General features: G+C 37.8%; 1 protein-coding gene across 6 annotated transcripts in view; it reads right to left on the bottom strand.

The window, feature by feature from the left end:
* Positions 1 to 18129, bottom strand: part of mctp1a (multiple C2 domains, transmembrane 1a) — a 259323-nt gene that overhangs the window by 63903 nt on the left and 177291 nt on the right. For all 6 annotated transcript variants that reach the window (XM_067438205.1, XM_067438204.1, XM_067438207.1 and 3 more), the window contains 6 exons: positions 16564 to 16750; positions 9197 to 9290; positions 5058 to 5160; positions 4048 to 4150; positions 3224 to 3325; positions 2798 to 2872 (listed from right to left, as the gene is read on the bottom strand). In XM_067438205.1, coding sequence (XP_067294306.1) covers positions 2798 to 2872; positions 3224 to 3325; positions 4048 to 4150; positions 5058 to 5160; positions 9197 to 9290; positions 16564 to 16750 — 664 coding nt within the window. The remainder of the gene's footprint in view (positions 1 to 2797; positions 2873 to 3223; positions 3326 to 4047; positions 4151 to 5057; positions 5161 to 9196; positions 9291 to 16563; positions 16751 to 18129) is intronic.

Raw genomic sequence — 18129 nt, 5'->3', positions numbered from 1 at the left:
CTTCTGCAATAATAAACAATATTCCATGAAACAAAAATCCTCCAAAGCAGAAAGCAAACTAAAAGACTCAAAATAATCAGGTCACTTTGTGTTTTACTTCAGGTTATCTTTATACCAACACATAGCAAGAAAATGTTATATTCAAAACATAAGCACTACTGTTACAGATTTACAATACTACAACTAGAAAAGGCTAGAACTAAGTTGTACAGAAAAAATCGCGCATGGAAGGGCACTAATGCATGTCTGCTCAACTAATACAAAATAAGACGAAAAATGTCAAATAGTATGAGTGTGCAATGTCGTGGAATGTATACGCCAAAACTCATTTCGGCGTGCATATGATACGCACTTTATGGCGTATATATGACACGCTCTCTTGGGTAGGTTTAGGGTAGTGGGGTGGGGGGTTCGTATGTATAATACGCCATAAATTGCGTATCATATGCACGCAAAAAACAGCGTATCATATGCACGCCAAAATGAGTTTTGGCGTATACATTCCACGAGATTGCACACTCGTACTTGATCTTGAGTTTCTATATGACTGAAGCAGTTCATGAAGAAAAGCGTGTCCTACGATGTTTTCGACATTTTGGAGCGCTGTACAGAATGGTCGGCGTATGTTATCAAAGTACAACGAGAAGATTGCTAGAACACACAGAGCATTTCACTCGCAAAATGTTGCAGGCCGATCAGTATGCGCAGCGCCGACAATGATGGACCGTGCTATCCGTGGGTGCTCGGCCAGGGATCGAGCCCCGGCGTCACACAAGAAAAAAAAAATTAAGAGCAATTAATTCATTCGATTAACGTCTGCTTTCTCATTTGAATGACATTTCAAAACACCAGAATTAACTCGTAGTTACGGGGTGAAAGATATAAACGGTCTTATAAAGGTTGAAAGCCCTAAAGATACTTAACGTTATGCCAAATGAGAAGAAATAACTATCCAAGTCCAGTGAGTTAAAAAATGACACATAATGTTAATGCTGCTACATTATTACAAAATTAATACAACGAAATTAAGTCACTTACGTAAATCTCCAATCTCCATATCCATTAACGAATTTAGTGTGTTAGTGGGGGTTATTCAGTTATGTTAAACTGAATGGCGGATCAAAAGCGCGCTAAATTTAAACTGAGGTAAAAAAACAAAACAAAAACGCTAAGAGTTAAGTCATCCACATCGGCTACTCATTATACAAGCTCATTAATAAATCACAAGTTGATAAGATAATAATACTATACTATACCTTGCCCTTGTAACCGTTGTGTGTGCAGGGAAATCCATAAAGATGGAGAGACCGAAGGATGAGCTGGGGGAAATTTAAAATGCTCTGCACATGCGCAGATGTTGATTGTTAACACCCAAAGGAAACACTGTGCTTTATCACCCAAAGGAAACACTGTGCTTTAACACTAAACAAGTGATAAAGCATATAATATTTGTAAATTAACACCAGATTTTATCACTAGATGCCCAACACCAGGTTTTTATCCCTCAGTAATTTGCTGTGTAGAAGCTCTGCCATCACATATTTTAAAATGTACTAAAATAGAACATTTATTTTAAACTGCAATAGTATTTCACAATATTACTGTTTTACTGTTTTCCTTGTAGAATGTTAAAGTATTAAAATAAAAATTAAAAAAATCCTACTGACCTCCAACATTTGAACTGTGGTTTAAACAACATGCATTTTACATAAACATCATTTTAGACAATATTTATGAATTAATGCAGACACTACAATAAAAAAAGTTATTAAAAACACTAAAATAACTGACTTCGACAGCTATAAATAATAACTTTTAAGTGGTGTTTTTAAGGCGTACTGCCAAAAATGTGATACTAGAGCAAAATAATGCAGTAAAAAAGAGAAATCCAAACCATATTTATTTTCAATTTTGTAGGAGCATGAAAGAATTATAGATTTTTTTGTCACGCCTCTAATAAAATTGTATTTTTCGTGATTCTGAGTGCGGCTGAACTGCAAATGGCCGCTGCTTCCTGTGTTCACAGGAAGATCAAACGCTCCTGGTCGCATAATGGCTTTAAAATGCTACGGCTTTGATCATAGTAACTATCCACATTTACTGTGGTGAAGTGTAGGATTCGGGCCATGCCTTTAAAGTAGGCAATTTTGTTTGTCATTTGGGACTAATCAGAGTACATGTGAGGTGAAATATAATATCAAACTACTAAAGGATAAAATATGTCTGAGATGTTCTGAATGGTTATGAAGGGGACGGTGTCAAGAAGTAAAAGTAAATCTTGTGGAGATAGATTTGATATGTTGCCCTCACCATTCAGCCTCTCATCTCACTCAAAAACAGTTTAGATGGGGGGCAAACTCACACTGAAAAGTGCAGAGTGGGCACTTTTCTAGCTTGCATTCAGCATCGCTTTATTGCGTGACAGATAGAGTGTGTCTGTGTGTGTGTGTTTGTCCCAAGCAGTGTCTCAGTGACAGGTCTGATTTGGGACAACCCCTACAATTCAGCTCTTTGTCAGGGATGGGGAGAGACATTGAACAGGGTGACAAAAAAGAAGCACAGCAGAAGAACCACTGAGGTCCAAACTAAAGGATGGCCAATCTACTTATGCACCCCCAGCGTTGACAGCTTGACATTTCTATTCAGCACCTCCAGAAGAGAAGGAAGAGACAAGGAGAAAGAGCTAGAGAGCGGGACAAGACGAGGAGAAAGATGCTGCTGTCTGTGACTGCGACTTGTGTTGGGGTGGATTTTATTAATGTCTTCAACAAAGGTGCGATTAAAGCGTTCTTGTTACCTGTTTGGACACCCGCGGCTCCTCTTCGATGTATTTCTGCTCGATGGGAATCAAAGTTCTCATGCCGGCTTTGACCTGCAACAAATAAACTAATTGAATGAAACGATCCACCCTCGAGTTCAAGATGTGACCGTGATCACGGTGTGTCATTAACGATCATATATCAAGACATCCCTCCATTTCACACACTCCACACCACACCACGCCATGTGACGCTCTCTCACACTCCCGCCTAAAATGGCGGACGGACACACACAGCGGTACACAGACGCACAAATAAAAGGCTGAGGAAAGGGGAGTCTTCAGTAATTAAAAGAGAGAATGAGGACGGGGACAGACAGCCCGGGAGAGGCTGAAGAGAACGAGCAGATAAAGAAGTGAAAAACGCATGAAAAAAGCAAGCGAGAAAAAGAGAGTGGGACTTACAACGTTATAAATCACGTCTATTTCGAGAAAGATGACCCCTTTGGTTGGCCCTGTCAGTTCCTTGCTTTTCAAGGCGTAAGCTTTGCGTTCTCCATTTTGGATCTGCGGGAGAGGGACATGACAGCCGTCTGTCTAGCAATACTCAGCTGAATACACTCTTCATGTGACCTTTGAACCCCAGCTGCTGCATCTGACAGAGAGCCCAAAACAACTGTGGCGGCTCTGACAAGTACCTGTTCATTACGGCCCGACCACTGTCAGCCGCAAATTAACTATCCTGGGGAATCAGCCTGGGAGAGCACATTGCGTCCCCCCTTATCTTTTCTTTTCTTCTCTGTTTTTGTTAGTAGGCTTTTTTCAGAGTGTTTTTCTCACTTGCACATCTTACTCAATGATTACTGAAATCAATAAAGTTTAGAAACATGCAATGATTGTCTATTTTTAACACAAAAAACTTTGTGTTTTTCTATGATTACTAAAATCAATAAAGTTTAGCCATTAAGTAGGGCTAAAATAATCTGCTTTTAAAAAAACTTTTGTGTGCTCTCACAGATTTTTTACATCTCACTCTATGATTACCAAAATCAGTAAAGGTTAGACACATGCCAAATTTTTCCTCCATTTTTTGAAAACTTTATTTCCCCTGTGTTTTTCACTTTTACACCTTACTCTATGATTGCTAAAATCAATAAAAGTGAGATACATGCCTCTCTTTTTTTAACAAAGAATTAAAAAGGAAGAAAAAAATCTTTCTTTTTTGTACTTTTTCCCAATTTCAAATTGATTCATTGTTGTCAGTGAAAGTCTGCAAGCTCAGGACTTACGTTTAGCAACGGTATAGCCACTTTACCCAAGAAGTCGGCACTTCTGTCTCTGTCCTCGTCATAGACAGTTACCTCTAAGACTGAGTGGATGTCTTTCACATTGCTAGTTGAAGAAAAAAAGAGGTAGGTGAAGAAGTCATTGACTAATATTAAACACTGAAAAGATCTTTCAAGTCATGACAAAAAATGTGATTCATCTAAATCCTTGGTGACAATCTCCATTGTGCTGGGGTTAAAAAAAGATGCTGCAATTCTCCATTTGAAATGCTATCTTTGAAAAGTAGGCTAAAGAGGAGAAGTCTAATGAAAGAAAATGAGGTTATTCTTTAAGAGATGAGCGCTCCAAGGAGAGGCTAGATTACCCAGCTTTCCATGGGAATTCACAAATGAATTTCCAGCCGTAAAGATTGAAAGATTATGAAAAAAAAAGCATCAATGGAACAACCACTAGATATCGAACTAATATAGGAAATTATGTATGGCACATTATCAAACGGCACAATGGTTATACTTGAAGAGGGAGTGTAATCTCAAACAAAAGTGAACAAAGTTTACTTATATGTCACATTTACAACTACCAAATACAAAGCTTGATTAAATAATCCTGACTACATTATCCTGTAGTCCTCGCCTTTTAGCTCACAAATACAGTATTAATAACTAAGCTTTTTCAATATAATGGGTAAAAAATATTTCTCATAGATATTCTAAGTTTTCTACCCTTTTCATTTGGATTACAATTGCGCATGATATATAATTTTAACATCTATGAAAATATAGTATTATTATTTTTGCAGATAATATTATTTAGTATAAAATTATCATATCACATATACTTAAAAATATTTAGATTTTATATATTCAGAATATTCATAATCAGTATTTTATATACTTTTTATCAGTAATGTAGTGTGCTTACAAATACATCATAAATTGGTAAACTATAAATATCTGATTATATGCAAATGCGAGCACTCTCGCAGATGTATAAAGGCAATCTTGACACTTACAATGTGAAGACTTTGTTCCACTCTGGGTTGAGGTTTTTGTACACGGTATGCGTCTGTAACCGATCGTTGCTGAGCTCCACTACACAGAAGGGGTCACTCTTGCCTGTGAGGGACACACACACACATTAACTTTATCAGTTTCATTGTATTTACCGTGGTGTAATCCACTGGGTGGTGTGCTGGGGGGAATAACTACCTGATAAAGGTGATGGGACAATGAGCCTGAAGGGCCGGATCAAACCACACTGCTGTCTTAACCCAGACTAAAGCTTTAGCAGCAACTTATCATAGTGGAGCTGATTTGATATATTCATTTTGCCCCAGTCTGGTGTCGTTTCCTGTTGTTACACCGGCATAGTGGTTTGCACACAGGTAGATAAGCATTTCAGCCTTTGCGCTGCCCTACAGCACCGTGAGGACATCTCTATCTATGTCTGGTGTGAACACACACAGACGGGGATGATGACTTAAATACAAATGGTCTGAATGTGGGAAATTTGTACAAAACATTTCAAGCGGAGAGCATTGTAAATAAGAGGCTGTTTTTCTTTTTATCGTTATATTTATTTTTTTAAATACAATAGAATATTTTAGTCATGTACAAAATACATTATTATAAGAAGCTGACTCTGGAGACGTATTTATATAATCCACTGTCCTACATGCTTTGAAATCAACTATTAATATACACATGTAAATAAATGTTTGTAATTTACAGGGATATTGTTCTCAACCGAAACTTAAACAACAAACTCTTCATATCAGCTTTGATCTAAACTTTTAGTCATTAAATAAACCTCCAAACAAAGCAATTGGGAGCGCTTTTGTTGTTTGTTGCAGAACAGAATTTTTAAAAGCTGAGGCAAAAAAAAAAAAGCATTCATAATGGTACTTTTAATTTAAAATGGCTTTGTATCGTGCAGCAAAGTAAAACTGCAATATAAAATAATTCAATTTCCTGCATGTGAATAATAGAAGCAAAGACATTTAGTTGACAAGTAAAATAAATGTCAGCGTGATCAATGGAAAGTCCTTGCTGTCACCGAGCATATCAATTTCAGGGGTATATCGATCGGCTTTGAATATATTTTTAATTCAAACTTTTTTTTCCCTTTGTTTATAATCAACATTGTATTTAAATGTAATGATTACACTGTTATGTGTCTCATATAATAAAATTAGTTGAATAAATATACTACTGCAATTTGGACAGTAAATTTTAGTTTACAGAAAAAAGTGTGTGCATATGTATAGTATACTGTATTTTTAAAGAGCATCAGTTAGAAAAAAAATTACAGCATATTTGTTTAGATAAAATATGGATAAATGATATTTAAATAAATTATTGTGTATATATATATATATATATATATATATATATATATATATATATATATATATATAATGTTTGTACAAAGAATTAAATAAATAAATCTTTCTCCTATTTTCAATCAACTTTAGCACTCGTTTACAATTTATGCACACAAATGCTTAATTTGCCATGACTTCCAGTAATTGTGAGCATTTTCATCATTCAAAAATAATTTGCATCTGTTTAAATGAATGTATATTGATAGGCACAGGAGTGTACAACCCTATTCAATATCCTCGCGGTGACACTCGGTCATCCTCGGCGACAAACTACTACGTGTTCGTGAGGCAGCTGTCTGAGCAAATTACACGCTTCGCACTGAATGAAACTTTGACTCCCCAGGTGTGGCCGAGCAGACGCTATCTGTGGGTTAATTCTGGGCAAATCCTCAAAGACCGCCGAGATGAGTTCAACCTCATTCCGGCTGCAATTTGATGAGCATGCGGCACGCTGACGTACAAAACGGTAATTACATTTTTCAGGTCTGGAAGGCGTTTTAAATGAAATGCAGGAACAGTGTTGAGCAGAGGTACCTCCATGAGAGGAGCATTTAACCAGCCATAGGATTATCATATACAAACACACTGATGGCAGTGAGGGCAGAACAGTTCCTACTGTTGTTTGAAAACTGATTGTTAATGAAATTACTGACCGGCAGAGCAATGTCTGCATCTGAAGTGATCTATGTTAAGTATTGAGTGGGTCTATTCAGAAGTAAAGCAGTCTCCTGTCCCTAAATACTGTTGGTTTTACACACTGTCACCATTTATCCTGCTGGCCTGGAGTGGAGGCACTCCAGATAAAAGCCTCAATTAATTACAATGAAAAACAGACCGAAAGGAGGGGTGAGACAAAAAAAACACACTCTGTGATGCAAGAAAGAGAACTAAGATTTCCCTCTCTTTTCTTTCCTTCTCACCCACATTATCTTTTATGTCCACTCTCCTTCCCTTCCACTTTTCCCGGACTCTCCCTGTCTCCAGTGAGCTCTCTATTAGAGGAGGCACTGTTTCGTGGCCCGTAACCTTGTTGGCTGACACCTCGGTGCCAGGGCCGATTGAGACGGTGAGTCCGTGAGCGAGCCGGGGCTCTTAGAAAAGCTTTGTGCGCCGGCGCTTTGTGGCGGGAGAAGAGTGTGAAATCAGAGCTCATGAGGAGGCCGCGGTTCCCCAGGGAACGCCAGACCGCGCTACGAGGTCAGCGTAGTGGGCCGGACTCCCGGAGAGGAGCGAGGAAAGAGGTGATTGCAGAACTGTGCGGGAAGGGGGAGGCTGAAGGGTGTGAGAGGGGAGGGGGGTGGTCTGCCATTGAGCATGTCTTAATTAAAGGCGTCGATTAGGCGATTAGAGAGACAGCGAACGCAAAGCGCTTAGCGCAGAGGAACCTCGCGAGATGCTCCACCTTAAGAGTGACGGTGCTAATGACCTCTAAGTCTCTGCCTCTAATTCTCCCCGTCTCTCACTCTCTCCCTCCGTCTTTTCTCTCTTTCTCACTCCTGTTTATTTCAGCCGCCTCGCACCTCGTCTGCAAGCGATTGTGCGGCCTTGATTAATATTCTTGTTCTGCAATTCTCAGCTTAATTTCCCACACAAGTGTCAAATCAAACTCAGGACTGACATTGCATGCAAAACTTTAAAAACTAAACAAATAGCTTTAAATGTTAAAATACTTCCAGCCATTTTTAGGTTTGGCCAGTGGTAGATGTTCCAGAGTTTTTGAGTACAACCATTATTTTTGCAATTCTGTTTGGTGACACAAGTGGTGCAGAAATGACATAATACATCTTTAAAGAAAGAATTCAATAAGTCCTGTGGGTTTGGAGCAACATAAAGGTGCATAAATGATTGTGTTTTATTTTTATGTGAACTAGAGATTAATTTTGTGAAATATTATTACAATGTAAAATAAAAGCTTTCTATTTTAATATATTTTAAAATGTAATTTATTCCTGTGATGGCAAAGCTGTATTAATCCAATCTTTAGTGTCACACGATCCTTCAGAAATCATTCTAATATGCTGATTTTCGGCTCAAGAAACATTTCTTATTATTATTATTAATGTTGAAAACATTAAGACGGTTAAGCTGATTAATATTTTTGTGGAAACTGCAATATATGTTTTTCAGGATTATTTGATTAATTAGACAGTTCAAAAGAACAGCATTTGTTTGAAAAATAAATATATAGTTAAATTATGACTTTTAATTAATTGAACGCATCACTGTAAAATAAAGAATTAATTTCTTTAAAAAAATACAAACCCTTAAACTTTTGAATGGGAGTGTATTACTTTAAGCAAAGCTACAGCAGCAGCTGATTCAGTCGCAACGAGGTCACGGTCTCAAAACAAATGGCAAAAAAAATAAAATAAAAAAAATAACACATCTAATACATTTAGACTCAAGGTGAATGTGTTTGTTAATGTCTCACTCCGACTCTGAAAACGAATCAACTGATTGTACCGTCTCCAATCTTTTTCAATCAACTTGATAATTCATAGTGCCAGAAACTAGGCCTGTCCACTGCAGACCTAATTAAAAGTAAGAATTAATGGAAACCGGAGCAGACGCACAGGAAAAAAATACGTTTAAGAGGCACAGTGATCTCAGAAGCCAACGATCCATTAGCACAGAGTAGAATGCAATATTATCAGCCTCCTGCTGACCATTCCAAGGGAAATGATAGTCTTTATCAGTAACTGCGGAAAACAGAGTGAGAAATCATATGTCGGGATCACTGTATGTGTGTGTGGGAGGGTTCTCCTTACCTGTAACATCAGCTGCCATCAGCCCCTCCGCTCGGATCACCTTCACCTGCACCATGCCCACGTCTTTAATATTGTGAAAGGATCTGAAAAGACTCTGTTGAGGTCAAAGTGAAAAGAAAAAAAAAAACATTTCAGAGTATGTGAGACTCCATACCACACAGCTGAAGAATATACAATGGTCCTGAGAAGCATTTCAACATTTAAGTCGCTTAAAAATGATTGAATATCAAAAGCACAAATTAAAAAAGAAAGAGGCATCTGAAAACAAATGATGCTAGATCTTTTTTCAGCACTAACCTCACTTAAAAAAACTTGTTGGCTTGTGTGGTTGTGCTATATATCATTAAAATACAGAACATTGCACTTTGTACTAAATTAAATAAATAAATATGAAACAACATTCGCTTTATAATATAAAGACAGTTTAAACTTTTTTAATTTGGCATAATTGTCCAAATACTTTTTTTCCGGCTAGCCTATATAGTTTGTGAACTTTGTGAATTATTTTCTAAAAATAAAATTATATAATTATGAATTAAAAATAAGTCAACTAGCATGCATTTGTCTGGAGGTCCAAAACAGGAATATTCCCTTGTTCTGTCGAGATCAGTCCCATAATTTGACCTTTATAAATAAATTGGAGCAGCCAATATAAATCCACATACATGATTTAGAATAAATACAGATGCATTTAAAATACAAATGCATATTAAAAAAAGACCTCAGTGAGATGAGGAAAATAATACGGAATAAAACAATGCTGACGTCAAACCCAAGTTCTATCAATTGACTTTCAGAGTGAATGTGCGTCCATACTCACGTTCATGTTCCTCCAAAAAAGCATTTCTTATTCTACTCATTCAGTATGTGAGCGATTAAACGAAAAGAAAAACAGAAAATACTAGCAGAGACACCACTAATTTCTAAAACAGTAAATCTTCGGGAGGAGGATAAACTACTCAAAGACAAGTGCATCAGCAAAGACACTTAAGCATGATTTATGAGCGAGTCAATTACGCTCATACCGATAAAAGCCTCTCATTGAGAGACCATAATACTCCATTACAGTTCCTTTGTGTGTCTTTTGTAGCATTAAAGGGGCTGACATTTAGCCATGAAACAAACTAGGCATCACACACTAACTGTGTGGTCACAGCATGAGTAATCTCTCTCTTTCCTCCTCCCTTTTCTCAACATTTAATAGTGTGTGCAGTTTTATCAAACAAAATAAAACAGTACATGTATATACAGTACATATGAAAATAATTTATTTTACAGATTAAATAGCAAGTTAACAGACAGTCTTCTGTTCCTTAGACTTTTTCTACCTCTAAAAAAAAATCCTATTAATAATAATGTTTCCTCTGGAGCTTTAAAAGATATCCTAAAATTGCAAATTGTGTCAAACAGTCTGGAAGTCAAAAGTTATTTTCAGTATCTATTTCTTCTAAAATAAATGATTTCATAGCGCTAATATGTCAACTCACTTTCAAAGCTTTAAACTATTATGCCAACAAATGTTTGTTTTCCTTACTCCTAAGGATTTCAAATGACACAAAGCTGATAAGTCTCCTGAGCCTTGAAAGAGCAACCTCTGACCAATAAAACCTTCTGTGCATGTGTGTCTAATTCATGCAGAGTAATGGAAAGTTGTCCATGAAATTAAATAAAAAGTATGTCCTTCCTTATGAACCACAGAGTAAAAGTTGAAGAAACTCTCGTGACATTTCTAGACGGACACTTTCGTGTGCGCAGAGTGAATGGAGCTAGACTGACAGAGACGACACAATCTCACTGGTGTGCCTTCAAAAGCACTGGAGACTTCACTTTAATTCTCTTTTTGGCAATAAGCCCTATACATACCCAGAGGAATAATTATAATTTGAATTCTCAAGTCAGGGCCAGGCTGCAGACTTAATTCATTATACACTCGGACTGCCTTCGCCTGTTACGAACGATATTATTGTTGAAAAATCCTCTGATAGCAAACGAGTGAAGAGGGGCGGGAAAAATCAAGTGATGATTGAGGGGGGAAATGTATTTTTCCACATACATTCAATACATGATTTCTCAGTAGATATCAAGGGCTTGTTATTTATGATTATTGCAGCCTTGAAGAAAAGTGACTTTTTTTTGGAGCTGGTGCATTTCCATAGCAGAGGAATTTCTGATTTGCAAAGGGTGCTGGCTTTTCAGACCCCTCAAAAGACAGGCAAGGAGATTGAAAAGCTCAGGAGATGAGGCCTCTTTATTTTTTTAATGAAAGGCTGAAGAATATATTTTCCCACCCCCCTCGGCTTTGGGGCCGGCAAGGCAAGGCCAACTCATATGGTACGCTGAGGAGGAGTGCGGTTTAGTCCCATTACAGGAACGGGGTAGTGCATAAACACTTGCGCACACACACACACGCACACACTCACAGAACCCCTTCTAACCCCCAACCAGACAGTAGGGACCGAAAAGGGAGAGAAGAGGAGGGGTGAGATGGCGGGGCTGTGTCTTGAGTGACAGCTTGTCACCGTGACGTCTTATTCCATCTCTGTTGTGGAGAAAATGAATGTCACCGCGCGGAGCCTTATGACTCGCTGTCATCTCGCAGGCGCTCACCTTTTATCAATGCTCTAAATAACATTTCAAGCCCACCGTCTCCAGCCGGACAATCCGGTCAGGGGACATTAAATCGGATGACTGTGAAATGTCATAATAAAAATGGAATGCTAACAGCTTCCACCCCCCTCTTCCCTGGCTCTCTCACTCTTTTCCTCCTACTTCCAGTCCTTACACACACACATATACACACACACACATCGCTTTACTTGTTCACATTTTGATTTGGATGCGAGTGACAGGGCCAGAGAGGAACTGTGCGCCTCCACTTCAGCAGAGGTCACCCTGGCCCTGATGCCCATTAACGTCCATTACACACGAGTCGCCCGCACTCACCTGACTACTATTAAAATGCATAATTTCACCCTGCTTACAACAACAGCTGTGAAGCGCAGACAGATACTGTCCTACTCTCTGGGAATATTGGAAAATAACTGCTTAAAGACTAAGCTCCACGAGCTATAAAAAAAGATGCAATCGTATTCGAGGCTCGTTCTTTTCACTTTTTAAATCCAGAATGGCTAAAAGAATGTGATTAAATGCAAATCTATGAATGGAAATACAGAAATGAACTGTAATATGTTTTGGAAACACTTAATAATTAGGCTCACATTTAGTTATGTACTTATTATTTATGTAAATAAAAATGTAATAAACATTATTATTATTATTATTATTGTAATTATTATTATTATTATTATTATTATTATTATTATTATTATTATATTATTGTTCTTTGTCATTTCATATAAATGTATATTTTTATTAATTTATTAATTTAAGTAAATTATTATTAGTATTATTATTAATTACTGTTCACTGTATAGATAGTCAATTAATAGTTTATTTATGCATTTATTTAAGGTAAATAAATAAATAAATAAATAAATAAATAAATAAATAAATAATACATTATTATTATCATTATTTGTTAGCTCACCAAATAAAATAAATAAATAAATAAATAAAAATTACCCATGATTAAATGTTATACAAGTACTGTACATTTTAACTTTCGTCTTAACTAATTCAACATGTACAACTTTAATTTAAAGTATTACCAGTTTTTACCGATCTCATAAACAATTTATTGTGTGGACACAGAACAATCAAGCCAACTCATCTTTAGGCAGACATGTCTACATAGGCTTAAAACATGCATTTCGCCTAGGCTTATGTCATGTAAAGCTTGTGGAGTAAATGAAAGAGTTGGAGATGTGGCATGACATGCTGAATGACGACAGACATCTTCATTCTGTGCCTTTGACACACCTTGACAAAGCTCTCAGGCCCGCACACCCTATATGCAAAGCATTGAAAGCCATCTGATATGCCTCCTCCACTTATGATGTATCTGAGGCTGGTGCAATGCTGCATTAAAAGACTTAATTGTGTTCTATGCAACCCCCCAAACCCCCATCCCCAGCAAGTGAGGACATCCACAGTTTAAATTAGGAGCATCTGCAGTTTCACAACATCTCTATACCTCCACCACCTAGACAGAGCCCCCCACCCCAGCACTCCTCACCCCAACACACACACACACACACACACACACACACACACACACACACACACACACACACACACACACACACACACACACACACACACACACACACACACACACACACACACACACACACACACACCTCCTGCTCTCCTGCTCTTAAATGCTTTATTTGTTTGGAGGCAGCCTCCTGGCACTTTAACGGCGAGCATTGATAACTAGTTATAGGCGACTATTCGGTTATCCTCAGACAGCTGATCACACAGCGATAGAGAGGTAGAAAACGTTGGCCCACGCTCTCACTCGTGCCCCTGGCCCCATCACTTTCACATACGGCTAGACCACCACCTTGCCTAAGCTAATCTGTTTAAGGCGTATTGTGCAGCACTAACACCGGCACTTTCTGTTATCTGCCACGCTTGATAAGGTACATCTCTATTAAATTTACTTCTGTGAACGGGTGTCAAGCAGGGAACGGGGAATATGCTAATAGTGGGGACAAATTAAAGTATTTTTTTTTTTAAATCCACTGTCCCATCCTCCATTTAGCCCCCATCTTCTCTAGAGCATATCTGTCCCCATCGGACTGCAGGCTAGGTGGGGGAGAGGGTGGGGAATGAAGGAGCGGAACATCTATCCTTTACCACAAAAAAAAAAAACTGGTGTTGTGCAAGGTGAAATAGCTTTTCTTTTCATTTTGCACACCAGCCCCTCCCATCTCAGCGACCAGGCAGAAATTTGTCCTTCTAATTCTGGTCCAACAGCTCCTCCTAGTGGACGTGGGGCGACAAAGTGGTGGCGCAGAGCACTATGGCGCTAACCCGTGATGTGCACGGTTATGTAGGTCACCCGTCCGCAGTTTGGCCTATAGAGTGTTTTCCACTGGTACTTAACCGAAGATCAAACACATCTCCCAGCATGACTTCCCACTTCAATTAGAGCAGACTATTGCGCACAAACCCGTGATTCGCCAAGAACCAGGTTAGCGAAACACACTGGCCAGCGAAAGCAAATCTAAACACGTTGAGGCTCTAAAAACGGTCGCAATTTAAGAGCATCTTCAGTCGCGTTCCCCTGAGAGCAGCTGTATCGAGCAGACAAGAGCGTGAACAAAAAGTGGCCCTTTTGTTTCAGCCCTGTCCCCTGCTATTGGCATGTAAAGAGGTGTCGGAGAGCCGCAAATAGCGGCGAATGAAGGGTTAACAGGCTAAAGACAAAGCGAGAGGCTGAGAGCATTGTGCTAGAGTGAGGACTGGAGGGCCTCGGGGCCATGATGGGCCAAAGGCCTCAGCATAGGGACACTGGGCTCCTTTCAGCCCGGGCCTTTCAAGAGCACACCCTGCCTGAAAAGAGCCTGTCACAGCCCCCCACTACTGCTCTCCTTCACAGCTCTCTATCCCAAATCAGCTCCTCTCTCCCTTTCCTCAGAGAGTGGGGAGGCCCGATCCGTCTCTCTACAGGCCTGAACCAATCTCTGGCCCCCAGAGGTTGAGCGCTTTTCAAAAGGAGGTCATATCGCTGAGGTTCTGCCAGGTCTGAGAACCCAGCGCCAACTGAGATGCAATTCAGCACCGTCTATGCATATGAGGCACATATACACCACGAGAGGACACTTCAATGCGCTACTTTATCTGAGCACTATTTTTAATGATATAGGGGCACAACGTTTGGACTGAGAGATGTGGTGTCGCTCTAAAACAATGACTCTATAGTGATACTTATCAAAAAATAGCATAAGCTAACATGCTAACATGGTGTCAAATACCAAAAACATTTAGACTGCTAAGAAGTTAAGACGTTTCTTAAGATAAATTCAAAAAAGTTTGCAAAAATGTTTCAAATTCTTAGAAATTCTTAAGATATTTTCTTAAGAGTATCCTAATGTGTTTCTTACGTTGTTTCTCAATTTCGTATTTAACAAAAAACAAAAAAACAAAAAAAAAAACATGAAAATATATCATCACATAATCATCTTACTCTCTAGTAATAGTGTAATAGTGTAATGTCATAAATAGTATAATGTTGTGGTGCTTCATATTTAAAACAACCCAAAAAATTAATTGAAGATTTTACCTTTGGGATTCAAGTTATTTTAAGTCATCCTAACTTTTATTTACAATAAATTTTGCTCCCAAAGCATGGCATTCACATGCAAACTCTATTTCTGGGTTGTATTTTATAAATAAATAAAAAATACAAATTAAAAAAAAAAAAAAAACGAATACAAATTGTATTGTTAGGAGGAGACTGAAAAATTAAGAAGTTTCCACTGACTTTTTATAAGGGGCTAATTATATTTTCTATCCCTATACCTCTCACATAATTATTTTTGCATTTTGTTTATTTCATTAAGGGGTTAGTTTACCCAAAGAATGTAATTCTGTCATCATTTACACACCATGTCGTTCCAAATCCGTACTATTAAGTTTAGGTATTGGCAGAATAAGGCATCAATATGTGCTTTGTAATTACTAATAAACAGCCATTATCCTATTAATATGCATGCTTATAAGCAACTAGTTAATAGTTATAACTGAACCCTAAAATAAAGTGTTACCATATATTTTTGTCCCTCCATTGTCTTCTACGTGACTTCCACTTTGACGCTTCAAAAAGTTAATAAAATAATCGTAAAACTAATCCACATGAATTGAAAGGAGACATGATCGCTTTATTTGAGGAACAGATTGAATTTAGGCTTTTATTCACATTTATACACTGATCACCGAACATTAACAGAAGCTCAACAGTACATGTTTGACGGGAGAGAAAAATACTCATTGGCTCTTTTTGAAGCTCAAACGTACCTTTTTGGATCTCATGCTTGAGCTTCCATTTATCATAACTGATGTGTGCGTTGATTAATGTTTATATGTGAATAAAAGCCTAAATTAAAACTGTTTATCATATAAAGTCTCTTCAGAAAATTTGGACTGAACCTCTCAATTAATATGGATTAATTGTACGATCTCTTTATGAACATTTTGAAGCGCCAAAGTGGTAGTTGCTCAGACTGTCAATGGAGAGACAGAAATCTCACAGATTTCATTAAACATATTGTTATTCGTGTTCCAAAAATGAATAAAAGTCTTGCTGGTTCGGAACATGAGGATGAGTAAATGATGACAGGATTATCATTTTTGGGTGAACTAACCCTTTAAGTAAGATGCTATTTAGCATGTTTCTCAAAGCCATAATTCTTACTGGCTGTACACTCCCAGTGTTTTAAATATAAGAGGGTTGTCCTTACGTATCTATGAAGAATCTCTTTCCTCTCATTGGGATCGTCCAATATGTTGACAGACAGGTCAGCGATGGAGACAGCAGCAGAGGCTGTCAGGGTGACCAGTAGCACCAGCGTGCCCTCGCCCTCCTCTAGAGGCACGTCCAGTCTGTGTGTGCACTCTTTTGACAGAAGAGAGAGGTCCACCTGGCACCTGATACACACACACGCACACAATCATACTCATTATTACACAAACACATGTTGTCTTACAAGTTTTCATATGTAAGACAGTAGAAAGACACAACAGAAAAGAAAGAAACTGACAATGCAGTGAGAAAGAAAAGGAAAATTTTAATCACCAGTGTTGGGTATTTATGGGTATTTATTTAACTGAGGGCATCATGTTGCCTTTGAAAAATGTAACATCTTAAAAAAAAATTCTCCACTCCAACTGTCATACACTCATTTCCACCACATCTCAAAATCATAATTTTATGATGGAAATTACAGCAATGAAAAGGTCTGCAGAAAGAACATTTGCTATGCTAAAGCTAGTTTTATGCTAGCATTTTATATTTCCTAAATGAATAATACTTCTAAACTTTTGTCATAATTTAACAAAATGACTTCTTATATTTCATCTCAAGCTCTTCATTGAGACTGTTTTCTCATTGGTGAACAAGTATCTCTAACTTTTGAAAAACTTTATTATTAAAGGGGTACTTCAGCGCTGGGAAGATGAATCTGTATTTAAACTGGGTCATCAATGCAGTAGAAATGTGAAATTATTTTTGAATTTGGTGTCTTCTAGACTGAGAAAAGACAGAAAATGTATTTTTGTCCCATGGGGATGAAAGACTACAATTCCCAGAATGCTTCGCTACCCTGTGCCATTCCCAACTCCACCAACTTGATTACAGTGACTGAGTTAGAGAAGACACTACAATTAAAAACTGAACGTGTCTGTTCAATATAATGAGTGAGTCACCGCGCGAGTATCACAGCACTGAGCACTGACTGCAGTAGTGATGAGAGCTGAGGTAATCGCGACTACACTCGCGGCATACATCAGGGTTGCCAACTTTTAAGTTCAGGTTGGAGTGAGATTTTTTGGGGGCCGGGGGGGGGGGGGGGGGGGGGGTAATGCTTTTGATCTTGATTCAGTATCAGTTTATATCTAGTAATATAGATATAATAATATGTTTGTTTTGGCACTCATAATAATATGTTTGTTTTGGCACTAGTTTAAAGATTTCTTGGGTCAAATTATATGTGCCATTCCTTAATATTCACTTGTGACTGCTTATATAAGTATCATTATTCATTAAAAAGATTAGGATGCAAGTTATTTAAGTTTTGAAATTTCACATTTAAAGAAATCTAGTGTTTGATCATCATATCTAAATATTTATTAGAATGCAAAGACTGCAATATATTTTTGAGCAACTAGATTAGATACATGTATATTTATTAAAGAGCCATAAGGCACCTAATGGCATTACAAATAAACATTAATATTTTTTAGCCACAAAATGACTCTAATTTGCCTCTTTGAATTGGAATTCTCCATTTTAATATTAATTACTACAC

The sequence above is a fragment of the Pseudorasbora parva genome, chromosome 3 (assembly GCF_024679245.1).
Source record: "Pseudorasbora parva isolate DD20220531a chromosome 3, ASM2467924v1, whole genome shotgun sequence".
In the NCBI taxonomy this organism is placed as follows: Eukaryota; Metazoa; Chordata; class Actinopteri; order Cypriniformes; family Gobionidae; genus Pseudorasbora; species Pseudorasbora parva.
Note: the sequence above shows the minus strand (reverse complement) of the source record. Positions and strands in the feature narration are given on the sequence as shown.